Source organism: Loxodonta africana, chromosome 11 (assembly GCF_030014295.1).
Source record: "Loxodonta africana isolate mLoxAfr1 chromosome 11, mLoxAfr1.hap2, whole genome shotgun sequence".
NCBI classification, from domain to species: Eukaryota; Metazoa; Chordata; class Mammalia; order Proboscidea; family Elephantidae; genus Loxodonta; species Loxodonta africana.
Genome location: NC_087352.1, coordinates 13,724,760 through 13,739,003, shown reverse-complemented (window position 1 = coordinate 13,739,003; position 14,244 = coordinate 13,724,760). Strand labels below are relative to the sequence as shown.

Sequence of the window (14,244 nt, the reverse complement as noted above, 5' to 3'; positions counted from 1 at the left end):
AAAGCCTCTCCTGGTATCCCTGGCCCCCAAGGCTGCTGGGCTTTGCACACAGGCTCACAGGGCTGGCGGGGCACGTGAAAGCAGAGGACATGCTCTTCTGCCTGGCGAAGGGCCACGTCCCTCCCTCGCAGGTCCCAGTACAGGGCTGACAGCCACCCCAGCACCCAAAATAAGATGACAAACGAAAGGAAACAAACCAAAACGGAGGAGAGCCCCCCCGGGCTGGAGGAGGAGGCAGAGGCTCCCCTGAGGGAATGGGGGGGTTCATGTTATGGATGCGTCAGGCCTTGGGAGACGGGAGGTGGAGGGAGCGCCAAAGGAAGAGATGAGGGGGCGTGGAAAGAGACTCGAGGGGAAGGAGAAAGAGCAATCATGCAGCTTGGGACAAATCTTTTGTTGCTTTATCAGATTCTCAGTCAATCAGTTGGTGTTTGCTAGAACCAGGGTACGCAGGGGGTTGAAGAGAGCGCGCGCGCGAGAAGAGAGAATCAAGAGAATGGGCATTGCCAGCTGCCCGGGCGTTCACTTTGCAGTCATCATCTGTACAAACTCTGCAGGGGGAAATGGAGAGGGAGTCAGGCCGGCGAGCAGCCTGAGCCACAGGCAGCCCTCCCTGGCCCGAGGGATGGGGGCTGGCTCTGGAAGCCGTGATCCTAAGGCTTGGCCCAGGGACAGCTGCTGCTGACTCACCTTCATAATTGACCTGGCCGTCTCCGTCGATGTCAGCCTCTCTGATCATCTCATCCACTTCCTCATCAGTCAGCTTCTCGCCCAGGTTCGTCATTACGTGGCGCAGCTCGGCGGCGCTGATGTAGCCGTTTCCATCCTGGGTGTGGGAGGCCAAGGCTTTGAGCCCCAAGCGCTCCCTGGGCTCTTTGCCCCGTGGGAAGAGGCCGCAGGGCAGGGGTTGTCAGCCACCCTCCCGGGCAGGAGAGGAGACTGAAGTCCCCGGAGGGGTGGTTCTAGAGGTTGAGGAGCAAGTTGGCAGTGCAGCTGGCACTAGAGCTCAGGCCTCTTGAAGGTGGCGGCTCGGTGGCTCTGTTGTGCTGGGTGTCCTGGGGTCCCACCTGCTCGGCCTCTCTGCCTGAAGGCTGCCATGAGCCCCCAGGGCTGCTTACCTTGTCAAAGACACGGAAGGCCTCTCGGATCTCCTCCTCGCTGTCTGTGTCCTTCATCTTTCTGGCCATCATGGTCAAGAACTCCGGGAAGTCAATGGTCCCGTTCCCTGGAAGGTGGGGGAGGGAGGAGGCAATGCTCTTGGCCTGGGTCCTGGGAGAAGAGATACTGGCTCACCCAGCACCCTGAGGACGGCTCCCTGGGGTTACTGTCAGGGGAAGCTGCCCACCCACTCTGCTGGGGCTCACCATCCGCATCCACCTCGTTGATCATGTCCTGCAGCTCAGCTTCAGTGGGGTTCTGTCCCAGGGATCTCATTACTGTCCCCAACTCCTTGGTGGTGATAGTGCCATCTCCGTCCTTGTCAAAGAGGGAGAAGGCCTCCTTGAACTCTGGGGGAGGAAGGGTACTGGATCAGGGTTCAAGAGGCCACAGGGAAACCCTGGTTTCTGGACGCCGGAGGCCCCACCGGAAATACCTCTGAAAGACCTCAGTTGCAGCCCACTCTCCTCAGCATGCAGGCAGAGTCCTTCCTTCTTTCATTCCATATTTAGTGAACAAGCTAGTTCAGTGAAGTCAGAGAGGGAAATGGGCTCACTAATTTCCTTTTGGGCCTCATTCCCTCAGGTGATGAAATGAGGGGGTCATGGGATGGCTGAGAGCCTGGGGAGTTCTCATGGGGCACAGGAGAGGCAGGGACCAGCCTTCCCTGCACCAGTGTGCTGGGCATCAGCCAGGGAGAGGCATCCTTATGAAGGAGTGAGGTCCTAATGTTGGCATGAATTCCAACATTTAGGTTTTGGCAGCCTCTGCTTTCAGGTGCAGGCCCACCTCAGGATCACACAATTTGGGGTTACTGGCGTGCTCTTTGGAACAGGTACCAGCATTCTAAGCACAAGGCTGACCAGCAGGGAAGATGAGGTGAGGCTGTGGATGCCTCTGGGCTGCCTGAAGAGGACACGCGGGCCCAGGATCCCCAACTGGTTCCAGCCCCGATCCCTGCCACGGATGCTGCTGGCTTCCAGAAGAGGAGCCGAGCGACAGTGTGGTGCAGTGTGGGGGTGGTCGGCAGCAGAGCACAGCTGACGGACGGTGCGTGGGGTGGGGTGGGGGGAGTGGAGAGAGGGGACGGCTGCCAAGCCAGGGGGATGAGGAGCTGGTGGTGCTGAGTAGGCAGGCCACAGCTGGGGACGCATCAGGTGCGGGAGATGCTGTTTGCGAGCAGGGAGAGAGGCACATGGCTCCTGCCCTCCCACTGGGCCCATTTTGGCACCTGGTGCTCTCCTACCCCCAAGCCCTCAGAGAACAGACGCCTGGCAGCCTGTTCCCAGAGCGGGTGGGTTGTGGTGAGATGGTGGACACTTTGCTAGTGGGGACAGGGTGAAAAGGCTGTGTTTGTCTTACAAGAGGGCAGAGCTGGCGTGCAGGTGGCAGGTGGGGTGGGCATGACAAACACAGCAGGCCAGCTGTGACCCCTAGCCTTTGGGCCCTGGAGAAACGGGGAGTCTCCTTGAGGGATGCTGGCCTGACCCTATGCCAAAATGTTGCTGCTCTTGGGGGGCAGGGAGTAGGTCACGTGGGTACCCTAAGCTCATGGTCTTGAAACATGGCAGCCCTCTGGCTTTCCTTGGTGGGTCTCCATGGCTGCCTGGGCCAAAGACTAGAAGCAGAGTGTGACTGTGTGCATATGGGCAGGGGGTGGAGAAAGGCGAGAAGGCAAGTCCATTCCTACCTTTTTCCCCTCAGAAGCCAGGTTGTTTAGTACTGAGCATGTCGCCCACCTGGCCTGGGGGGTGGGCATCTGTGGGGGCCAGGGCCCATCTTTTGGACCTTTCCCCTTGTCTACCCCATGCTGGCTTGTGGCTGTGGAGATCAATCAAGAGTTGGTCTCTGTCCCCAGGTAGCTCAGCCTGGGGGAGGGGGACACAGAAATGCACTTTCTCAATCACACAATAGCTCCTGCAGCTGTGACCTTTCCAGGGTTTTGGGGAGACAAAAATGAATTTGATGGGGGATCCAAGGATTTCTGTAGCTTAGCGGGAGATACACGATGGTTCCTTTATTCATTTGTTCAGCCAACAAAACTTTATGAGCACACAACTATGTTCCAGGCACTGGGGATATGGCAGGGACAGTCCCAGAAAAGTCCCCAACTCAGGGAACTCACATCTAGTGACAGCAGCTGCAACATGTATAAAAGCCAAAAACCAAACCCACTGCTGTGGAGTCGATTCTGACTCATAGCAACCCTACAGGACAGAGTAGAACTGCCCCATAGAGTTCCCAAGGAGCACCTGGCGGACTTGAACTGCTGACCTCTTGGTTAGCAGCTGTAGCACTTAACCACTATGCCACCAGGGTTTCCCCGCAACAAGTATGGAGATCATTAAATCCTTTTGGAAAGCAAGAAACACTATGAAGGAAATGAGAAGAGGATGTGATAGAGAGCAGACGGCGGCTGCCACTTGAGAAGGGGGGTCAGGGAAGGCCTTGTTGAGGCGCCACTGGAGCTGAGACCCAAGGATGAGCAGGAGCTGCCACGCAAAGGGAAAAGGGCAGGGCGGTGCAGAGGCGGGGTGAACAGACAGCTCCTGGGTGGCTCCCAACATGGGCCAGGGCCCTGCAGCTCTGCAGGGAGGCAGGGGATAGAGAGCCAGGCTCATCCTGCAGCCACTGATCTCTGAGACTGCAGATGGGCCGTGGCCAGAAGAAGACGTGGCCTCTGCCATCAGGTGCAGGTCTACCTCAGGACCACGCGGGTGTGTGGTTACCGGGCACTGGTGTACTTTTCTAAACATTTATAAACACTCTGAGCACAAGGCATGGCATTAGGTGATTAGGTGTGTCTATCAGATGGCACTCCTGGGGACAATGGTGGTCTGGGCTGCAGAGGCCTTTCTGAGGTATGGTGAGGGGGGATGGGGTAGGTGAGCTCACCTGCGATCTGCTCCTCAGTCAGCTGGTCAGCCTGGAAGAGCAGGAGAAAGTTAGTCACGGGGCCAGTCGGCCTTCACTGATGTGTCTTCCATGCTCAGCCCAGCCCGCTCTGGGGGAGGCTAGCTCCACATGGCAGCTTTCCACATGCCAGAGGGCAGGGTCTCAGGGCCCAGGACAGAGTCTGGTTATTCAGGAAGCTGGGGACTAGGGTGGGCTGGAAACCCAGGCCTGCCTGACTCAGGGCCTGATGAAGCTGCCCAGACGCAAAGACTTCCAATCTCCACCTCGTGCTCTGGGAGCCCACTGCTGCACTGGCAGGGCCTGGCCCAGGTTCCTGTCTCCTGTCTTGGTGTTAATGCTGCAGTGGGGAGCCCCAGAGGCTGCGTGAAGGGAGCAGTTGCCTAGAGGCCTAATCAAGCAGCTCTAGAAAGCTCCAAACTGAAACAGGCCAGTCCTTGGGTAAGGCAGAGGCAAGATGGCTAGGGCTATCTTTGCTAGCATCTATGTCACCCTTCTGGAGGTCCAGGAAGCATAGACCCACACTGGGCACAAATTTTCTGAGCTGCTCTGAGGGCCTGAGAGAAGCCTGGTCAGGCTGCTTGACACCATTCTGTTTGGTTTCTTTGGGCAGGAGGGACAAATGTCAGGAAGGGGTCTGTAGCAGGCAGCAGCCTGGTGGCAAAGGCTGTAGGACTGAAGTCTGTGTCCCCAGCATGCTGCAGTGTTTAACCCTTCCCAGCCCTGGCCATTCTGGGGCCTGGGCCAGCCTATGGCAGCAGTCTTTGCTGCATGCGGGCTTGGGGGTAGGGTAGCCGGGAGGAGGCGGAGACCAGGTTCCCTGCACCGGTGTGCTGGGACCAGCCTGGGAGAGGCATCGTTATGGATGAGAAGCTAGAGCCCAGTGCTGGGCTGAATTCCAACATTTAGCTTTCGGCAGCTAAGAGAAGAATTTTCCTTTGTTTTACTGGGTTCAGATACCGCTCCCCTTCCTCTACTTCCCTTCCTGGTTAGGGGAAAGAGGCTCCAAAGTCTACAGTAGGGTTCTAACCTTGAGTCAGAGAGTCCCAGGAACAGAGCAAACTATTGTGTATCTGCATTGTTCTAAATAGAGGTTCCAGTGCTTCCAATGGAGGCTAGCAACAACCCCCAAACCACTCTTGTCCCAAATATTAAGAACCACTGGTTTTCTGTCTCATTTTTCCCCCAGAGGGAAGAGAAACTTGGACCAAGCCCCAAATAGGCAAACTGGGAGAGGACATCAAAGTGACGATGACAGAGAGGAGATGGCTGAGGGAGGGGGAAGGAGGAAGGCGGGTAAGGAAAAACGCCACACGTGCACATTCTGGAAAAGTCTAAAGTCTAATGGGAAGGTTAAGAGGCCAAATGGACACTCCTCTGCATTGCCTTCAAAAAGACCCAGGTGGCTGGGCTCCTCCTGCCAGCCTGCAGCCCCAGCCCAGGAGGGAGCCCCTTGTTCATCTGTTCTCTTGCTCCTAAGGGCAAGGAAGCCTGGGCTACTGCGAGGTCCTGACACCCGAGGAAGCTGCTTGGGGAAAGTGAGAAGAGACTGCGCTCCTGGTTACCAAGGCCGGCAACGGCAGGGGAGGGGAAGCAGAAGGGAAGTGGAAGAACAGAGCCGAGAGAGGCAGTCAGGGAGAGGGGAGAAGGGCTGCCATTCCATCTGCTTTCTGTTCTCTCTGACCTCAAATGGAAAGAACTAGCCCCACTGGGGCCTTTCCCACTCCCTCTGCACCATGACGAGGGGGCCTAGCTCTCTCCCATCTTCAGACAGCACTGGAGGGGGCTGGAGTCGGGGGGAGGTGGTGAGGTGGTTGCAACAGGGTCTGCCCTTCCCTACAGAAGCGCTGGCCAATGCAGGTGAGGCACTGTGTATGGGGCCGGTCAGAGCTGCCTCCTATTCAAGAGACCCTCATCCCCTGCTTGGTAAACGAAACGTCCCAGCTCCAGGCCCCAGACCTCCAAGCCCGGCTGCTGCCCAGAAAACGAGGGTGACCTGATAAACTGCCATCACTGAGAATCCTTCTCAGGGCTTCTTCCCTTGCCAGACCTGAAGACTTTAAGCTTTCACCAAAAAACTGCCTCCAAAATAACCTGGCTGGTCCCCTGCTTCCTTATTCCTCCTCTTAGGCTCCAACAAGGGGCTGGAGAAGGAAAAAAATCTTGGGGTGGGGGAGGGAAGAGGGTATGATTTCTCTGCCATGCCCCAGCCCCCAGCCACTGCCAGAAAGCAGTGTTAGATGAGATCAGAAACCAAGGCCAGGGCCCCTCACCCGGGCCAAGGAGAAGCACAGAGCACAGGCCAAAGTCCAAGGCCAGTTAACAGTGACCTGTCCCACCCCTACCTTGCTGATTACAAAATGGCAAGAAAAACTAGTCAGGGCCCAAACTCGGGTCCTGTTTTGGAGGTGGGGGCCTTGCAGCCCCTGCGAGTGCAGGGCCCCTTTAGCATGGTTCTGCTGGGGGGAAATGGGGTAGTTGCAAGAGGAGCCATCAGGTCTGTGTCAGCAAGTCTGAGATCTGATACACAGCAGTGGCTGCCTGCTCTCCCCAGCCTTGCCAGGGAGGATGGCTGTGCGAGGTTCGGAGGCTGAGCCTGGGGGGGCTGTGGGTGGCAGGCAGTAGCGAAGAACTGGTCTCCTGGTTTTCTCTCAAAACCCTAGCTGTGCGAATCAACAGAAGGACTCAGTAAGGGGCTCCCCAAACAGAACAAGTGGCCCTCGGGCCAATAACAAGGTTCCTCAGGAGGACCTCTCCGGTGCAGCTCTGCAGCTTCCACTCTGAGGGCATGTGGAACAGGCGTCTGATTGTCACTGACGCCACACTGCACTGCACTGTCATCTGGCACAAGCAAGGAGATGCAGAGAGGTGCCTGGAGCTGGAGATCATGAGAAACCCAGCACTCCTGTTGGGGAAAGGCAGTGCTCTTGGGCTGGAAGGGGCAGCGAGGGGTGAGGCTCCTAGTCTTCAAAAAGCTGGTTCAGCTGACGCACCCCAAACTTTGATCCCCCACCCTCTATTTCATGCAGCTTCAGTGCGCAATAGGGACCTGAACAGCTCCGCCCACCTGCTCCCATGCCTGGGTGCCTCCAGCCCAACCCTGTTCCTCCTGGGGCAGACGTGGGGAGGGGGGCTGTACAGCCACTCCTTTGGATCTGTGCAGCTACTCCCCACCCAGACTGAAGAGTCTTTGTTCAGGTCTTTCCTGTAGACTTCCAGGGAGCTACTCACACCCACCTCCACACCTAGGCCCACCTTGGCTCCCATTCATTTTTCTCTTCTTCCCCCTCCAACGCCCCCCAGCCCCCTCCAACCTCACCTCCCACAGCTCCAGCAAAAGTGCTCCCCCGCCCCTCACCTTGGAAACCAGCTAGCTCCTCATGGACCCACACAACACTCCTCCCAGCCCCCACCCCCCAAAAAAGAAAAACCCAAAAAATTCGCTTCCTGGTGCAACAGACTGAACCTACTAGAAACTTCAGAACCTTCTCTAGCTGCCCTCCCAAAATCAACTGCAGGGTCCCCTGTCCCCCTACTGCTGACAGCCCCCCTTCAACCACCTCCATATCCCTGAGCCTTCCCAGCTCCACAGGCTTTGAGAGCTTCCAGAGCATCTTCTAGACCCTCTGCTGCCACCCACCCCGGGCTCTTCCTTCTCAGAGGCTTGTACCTCACCCTCCTCCTCCTCAGCTGTGCTGGTCTTTGGAGAACCTCCTCCCTCCACCCTCAAGGATCTAATCTGCAGAAGTGACCCCTCATCCCTTCCTCTGCCCCCCAAAAACGGGGTGGTCGCCCCTCCCCACCCAGGCCTAACCTCCCTCGGTTTCCTGCATCCTCGGGACCCCAGGCCCGCATCGGGGCCCAAATAGCTCCTCCTCAGTCAGTGTTTCTTATCGCACCCTCCTGGGGTCTGAACGCCCTACCTCAGAGCCCGAACGTCCCACTCTGGGCTCGAAAGCCCTTTTGGGGGTTCGGATGCTGCACTAGGCTCAAATACCCCTTTTGAGCGCTCAGATACCCATTTGGGGGGTCCAGACACCCCTTTTTGTGCTCAAAGTCGCTTCTGGAACCCCCAAAGCCCTCCTTCTGGGATCAAGACAACCCGCTCTGGGTTCCAAAGCCCCCAAAAGGGTGCAGAGCGTCCACTCAGGGCTCAAACGGCCCTTTTCGCGGGGGGTCCCCGAGGCTCAAGGGGCCCAAATGCCTCCCATTCCGGGTCCAGTCGCCCTCTCACCGCAGCGGCCCCTCAGCCTCACTCACCATGGCGAGGCCCGGGGTGTCCGGTGCGCGGGGATCAAGGCTCCTCCGGCGGCGGCAGCAGCTGCAGCAGCTCGAGCTCCGCCGCGCGTCCGCGCCTCCACACTCACTGCCCGCAGCGCGCCGCTGCCGCCGCTGCCCGCCCCAACGGTCCCTCAACGGCCACCGCGCGCGCCCCGCCTCGCCCGGCCCCGCCCCGCTCGGCCTGCCCGCCGCCGCACTGCGGCCCCCACGAATCCCTCCGCTCCCCGCTCTACGCAGACGAGTGCCGCGGCCCCCCCACACTCGCCTCACAGCGGTGGATTACCGCCGGCCGCGCGCCCGCGCTCCCGCCGCAGGACTACTTTCTGTCGCCGCATGCCCCGCCCCCTGTGCCCACTCCATTTTCCTCCCTGGCGGAGGGGCATCCCCAGCAGCGCGTGACGCGTCCCTGTGTGAGCCGCGTCGCTATTGGGCCCGGGCCATGGAGGAAATGAGAACGCGGTGCCGATTGGTCCGGCCTTCCCTGCAATGCGTCAAACTGGGGCGAGCCACTGCGTGTTGGTGGCGGGGAAGGTTGAGATGTGTGGATACGTAGAGCTGTGAATCATAATGAGGTGAAGGGGGAAACCGTGTGGCTGTTACAGAAACAAAGCTATCGTATCGATGGCTAGGACTTAGTAAGATGGCTGGCGGGAGATGCGGAAGGACTCTCTCAGCTCACCCCTCTAATAGATGGAAGATGGTTCAACCCAAAATGCTGGGGTCTAGAAGCCCCGCCCCCAACTGGGCCCTGCGTGGCTGGGGTCACCGGTCTCTTAAAAGTTTCGCCTTTTGGTGGCGGGTCTTTGCGCCCTTAGACGCGTTGCACATGTGTGTGGAACTTTTATTCCAGGTCCACTCATGATCGACTCAGTCTGAAATTGGGCCGTCCAAGGACAGCTTCTGAGAACTTAATTTAGTCATTTATTCAATAAGCATGAATTGGGCGCCTACTCCATGAAGGTGCCTGTGATTGTCCTGGGGAGACTGTACTGCCCAACCATTCTCCTGTCATCTTCTAGACCACATGAGCCTTTCTCTCCTTGCTCTAGGGTTTCAATCATAGGAGGAGAAGGTTGGGAAAGTTAGCTGAGTCTATTTGTTAACTGGAGCTCAAGATAATATCTGTCTTTTCTTGTTTGGAACCAGTTGCCATGGAGTCCATTTTGACTCTGGCTACCCCACGTGTGTCAGAGTAGAACTGTGCTCCATAGAATTTTGTGTGTGTAAAATGATTTCTAACACCTTTGCCAATTTGATGTCCTTCATGTATACAAATTAGTGATATCATTATAAAATTACGTTGTGCAACCATCACCATCCATAGGGTTTCAACGGCTGATTTTTTGGAAGTAGGATTGCCAGGGCTTTCTTCTGAAGTGCCTCTGGGTGGACTGGAACTGCCAGCCTTTCAGTTAGCAGCTGAGTGCAGTTAACAGTTTGCACTACCCAGGGATTCCACAGGAGCTGCCATTGTCTTATGTGCACCCTCCCCTCCACAGTGATTGGCTGAGGGTTGAGCATCTGAGTCAAGCTGGACTAATTGTTACGTCTCACGTCTTGGATGCAGTGATAGGTTGAGAGATAGGAATAGTCTATAGGTTGAGCCCATGAGAGCCCTTCCCAGGGTTTTTTGGATCTGGAGCTGGGGGAAAACGCCGTTTCCTCCTGGGTGGTGAGGAATAGGTCTTCCTGTTCTGAGAAAACGTCTGAGACCATTTTGTCACTCTCTCCCTCCTCACCTTGTGGAAGAAACTGCTGAGGAGAGAGTAAAACTGACACAAAACCAAAACCCATTGCCATCGAGCCAATTCTGACTCACAGTGACCCTACAGGACAGGGTAGAACTGCTCCATGGAGTTTCCAAGGAGAGCGTGGTGTATTCGAACTGCGGGCCCTTTGGTTGGCAGCTGTAGCTCTTAACCACTATGCCTCCAGGGTTTCCAAAACTAACATAGCGGAGAAGCAAAGAAGAGATGGAGAGTGAGAGAGGGAGAGACAGAGGAAGAGAGAGAGATTAAGGTATTGTTCATTCTGTTGTCATTCATTTCCTTGGTTCCAGTACTCTTGAGACCAGCTGTACCCTATCCTGTCAGAATTTTAATTACATGAGCCGTTAAATTTTCCCTTCCCTCCAAAGCTAATTTGAATTGAATTTCTGTCACTTGCAACCAAAGGATTCCTGTCATCAGCACAGGCCCGGAATAAGGAGAGCCAAGTATTCCCTCAACATTTGTTGAACAAATAAGCAAAATGAAGCACTCATGCTCTTTCCCCTTCTCTTTTTTTTTTGATTCTTAATTTCAGGCAGATCTTTGTTTCTAAATTACTTGAGGATGTGAAATAATACAAATAACACTAGCTAACACTTTTTAACACTTAATCTCTGCCAGTCACTGTTCCAAGCATGTTGCATGCATTAATTTATTTAATTCTCATAATCTCCCTATGAGTTTATTATCTCCATTTTCCAGCTAATGAAATAGTTTTAGTGCCACTGGAATTAGATCAGACCAGAGAAACAGGGAGGCATGATCAAGCAAAGAGACGTGAAGTAACTTGCCCAAGATCATATAACAGAAGGTAGAGTCAGGATTTGAACCAGCAGATCCCACACTCTTAACCACTGCATTGCACTGTTGTTGTTGTTGGGTGTCATTGAATCAATTCCAACTCATAGTTTCCCCATGTGACAGAGTAGAAATGTCCCATAAGATTTTCTAGACTGTAATCTTTACAGGAACAGATTGCCAGGTCTTTTTCCCGTGGAGCTGCTGGGTGGAGCTGCCAACCTTTCAGTTAGCAGCTGAGTGCTTAACAGTTGTGCCACCAGGGCTCCCAGCTGTATTACACTACCAGTGTTTAAAATATATTATGATCTCCTGTCACAGAGCTTGTGACTGCCTCCCATTAGCCATCTCTCTATCTTCCAGAGTTGCATTTTTAAAATGTTGTGTTTTTCATTTTATTGTGTTCAAAAATGTTTTGTGGACAGAGAACATACTCTGTATGATTTCAATTCTTTGAAATGTAATGAGACTTGTTTTATGGCCCAAGATATGGTATATCTTGTTTAATATTCTGTGTACACTTGGAAAGAACGTGCATTTTGTTGTTATAGTATGGAGTATTCTTTAAATCATGATAAATGGAGAGAAGATTGAAATTGTCAAGAATGTCATTTTACTTGGAGCCACAGTCAACACCCATGGAAGCAGCAGTCGAGAAACCAGACAACGCATTGCATTGGGCAAATCTGCTGCAAGAGACCGTTTTAAAGTGCTAAAAAGCAAAGATGTCACCTTGAAGACTAAGATGCACCTGACCCACGCCATGATGTTTTCAGTTTCCGTATGTGCATGGGAAAGCTGGACAACGAATAAGGAAGACTGAAGAAGAATTGATGCCTTTGAATTATGGTGTTGGGGAAAAATACTGAATATACCATGGGCTGCCAAAAGAATGAACAAATCTGTCTTGGAAGAAGTACACCCAGAATGTTCCTTAGAAGCAAGGATGGTGAGACTTCTCACACACTTTGGACATGCTGTCAGAAGAGACCAGTCCCTGGAGAAAGAGGTTATGCTTGGTAAAGTAGAGGGTCAGCTAAAAAGAGGAAGATCCTCAACAAGATGGATTGACACAGTGGCTGCAACAATGGGCTCAAGCATAACAACGATTATTAGGATGGTGCAGGACCAGGCAGTGTTTTGTTCTGTTGTCCATAGGGTTGCTATGAGTTGGAATTGACTCAACAGCACATAACAACAACGGCGTTCTTTAAATGTCAATTAGATCAAATTAACTGATAGTGTTGCTCAAGTCTTCTATATCCTCACTGATTTTCTGTTTACTTGTTCTGGCAATTACTGACAGAATAGTGTTAAAATCTCCAACTATAATTGTGAATTTTTCTACTTTTCCCTTTAAATCTATCAACTTTTGCTTCATGTATTTTAAAGTTCTGTTATTGGATGCATACACATTTATGATTATTATGTCTTACTGGTAAATTTATGCTTTTATCATTATAAAGTGACCCTGTTTATTTTTTGGATATTCCTTCTTCTGAAGTCTAATTGGTCTGATATTAATATGCCACTTCAAATTTCTTATATTGCCCTTTGTGTGGCATGTTTTTCTCTACCCTTTTACTTTCAACTTGAGTCTATCTTTATATTTAAAGTGTATTTGTTGTGGACATCATATAATTGGGTTTTGCTTTTTTAATCAATCTGACAATCTCTGTATTTTAGCTGTAGTGTTTAGTCAATTTATATTTAATGTGATTTTTTTTTAAATTATATGGCTTAATTGAAATTTTCTTTTTTGCTGTTTGCTTTCTTTTGAACCATCTGCTGTTTGCTCCTTTTTTTTTTCTTGTCTTTTAGGTTAAGTGTGTATTTAATATCCCCTCTATTATCTCTATTGGTTTTTAAAGATAAGCTTTTTTAGAGTAGCTTTAGATTTATATTTACTAAATCTAACTAATTTATGATTACTAAATTACTACTTAATTTACTATTACTAATACTAAATAGTTTTTGATTTGCAGTAGTACAGAGAGTTCCCATATACGCCACACCCAGTTTCCTTATTAACATCTTACAATATTATGACACATTCTGTCACAACTAATGAACCAATATATTGATACATTGTTATTAAAATGCATGCATACTTGATTCAGATGATCTTAGTTTTTATCTAACATCCTTTTTTTTTCTCCCAGGATCCTATACAGGATACCACATTGTATTTGAACTGTTTCTTAGACTCTGTATTGATGATCTTGGCAGTTTTGAAGGGTACTTGGTCAGGTATTTTGTAGAATGCCCTTCAATTGGGGTTTGATGTTCTTCTCTGATTAGACTGGGATTATGGGTTTTTGTGAGCAAGACCACGGAGGTAAAATGTCTTTGTCTTTGAAAAGATGAGGTGAAGAAAAGATGAGAATGCAAGGGGGCAGGGAAACTAGATTAATGGAAACAACAACCAGAATGGAAATAATGAGAATGTTTATGCATTGTGAAGAAGGTAATCAATGTCACTTAACAACTTGAGTAGAAATTGTTGAATGGGAACCTAAACCGTTGTGTAAACCTTTACCGAAAACACAATAAAATATTATTAAAAAAAAGTCTTTCTCATCACGTCATATCAAGGGTACATATCAGCATGACTCATCACTGTGAATGTTAACTTTGATCATCACCTGGGTGATGTAGTTTTGCCAGGTTTCTCACTGTAGTTACTCTTTTTCCCTATTTCCATGTAGTACTTTGGAAGGAAGTTATACTCTGCAGCCTATATTCAAGGAGTGGGGAGTTGTGCTCCATCTCCTTTAAGGGAGAGTATCTACAAGAGTTATTTGAAATTCTTTGGCATGGGAGATCTATCTATTCTCTCCTGTTTGTTTATTTATTCCATCATTTTATTTATGTCAGTATGGACTCATGGATATTTGTTTTATGTTGTTGTGTGCTGTGAAGTTGATTCCATCTCATAGTGACCACACGTGACAGAATAGAGCTGCCCCATAGGGTTTCCCAGGCTGTGGTTCAGTGGTTAAGAGCTCGACCACTAACCAAAATGTCGGCAGTTTGAATCCACCAGCTCCTCCTTGGAAACCCTATGGGGCAGTTCTACTTTGTCCTGTAGGGTTGCCATAAGTTGGAATCGACTCGATGGCAACGGAAATGGAAATCTTTATAGGACCAGATTGTGAGGACTTTTCTTCTGCAGAGAGGCTGGTGGGTTTGAACCTCTGACCTTTCGGTTGGCAACCAAGTGCTTAACCATTTCACCACCAGGGCTCCTTTTATATTTATTTTATACTTTGGATTATAATCTAATACTCTGTGTTGCTTAAATTGTTTCATCTTTGACCACTGG

At 51.6% G+C, this 14,244-nt stretch overlaps 1 protein-coding gene across 1 annotated transcript; it reads right to left on the bottom strand.

Moving 5' to 3' along the window:
• Positions 1 to 379: 379 nt before the first annotated feature.
• Positions 380 to 8,482, bottom strand: CALM3 (calmodulin 3). Its single transcript, XM_064293858.1, has 6 exons — positions 8,332 to 8,482; positions 4,054 to 4,084; positions 1,365 to 1,508; positions 1,119 to 1,225; positions 691 to 826; positions 380 to 551 (listed from the first exon to the last, which is right to left on the bottom strand). The coding sequence occupies exons 1-6, from the start codon at positions 8,332 to 8,334 to the stop codon at positions 523 to 525; spliced, it is 450 nt and encodes a 149-aa protein (XP_064149928.1). The 5' UTR covers positions 8,335 to 8,482; the 3' UTR covers positions 380 to 522.
• Positions 8,483 to 14,244: the final 5,762 nt, after the last annotated feature.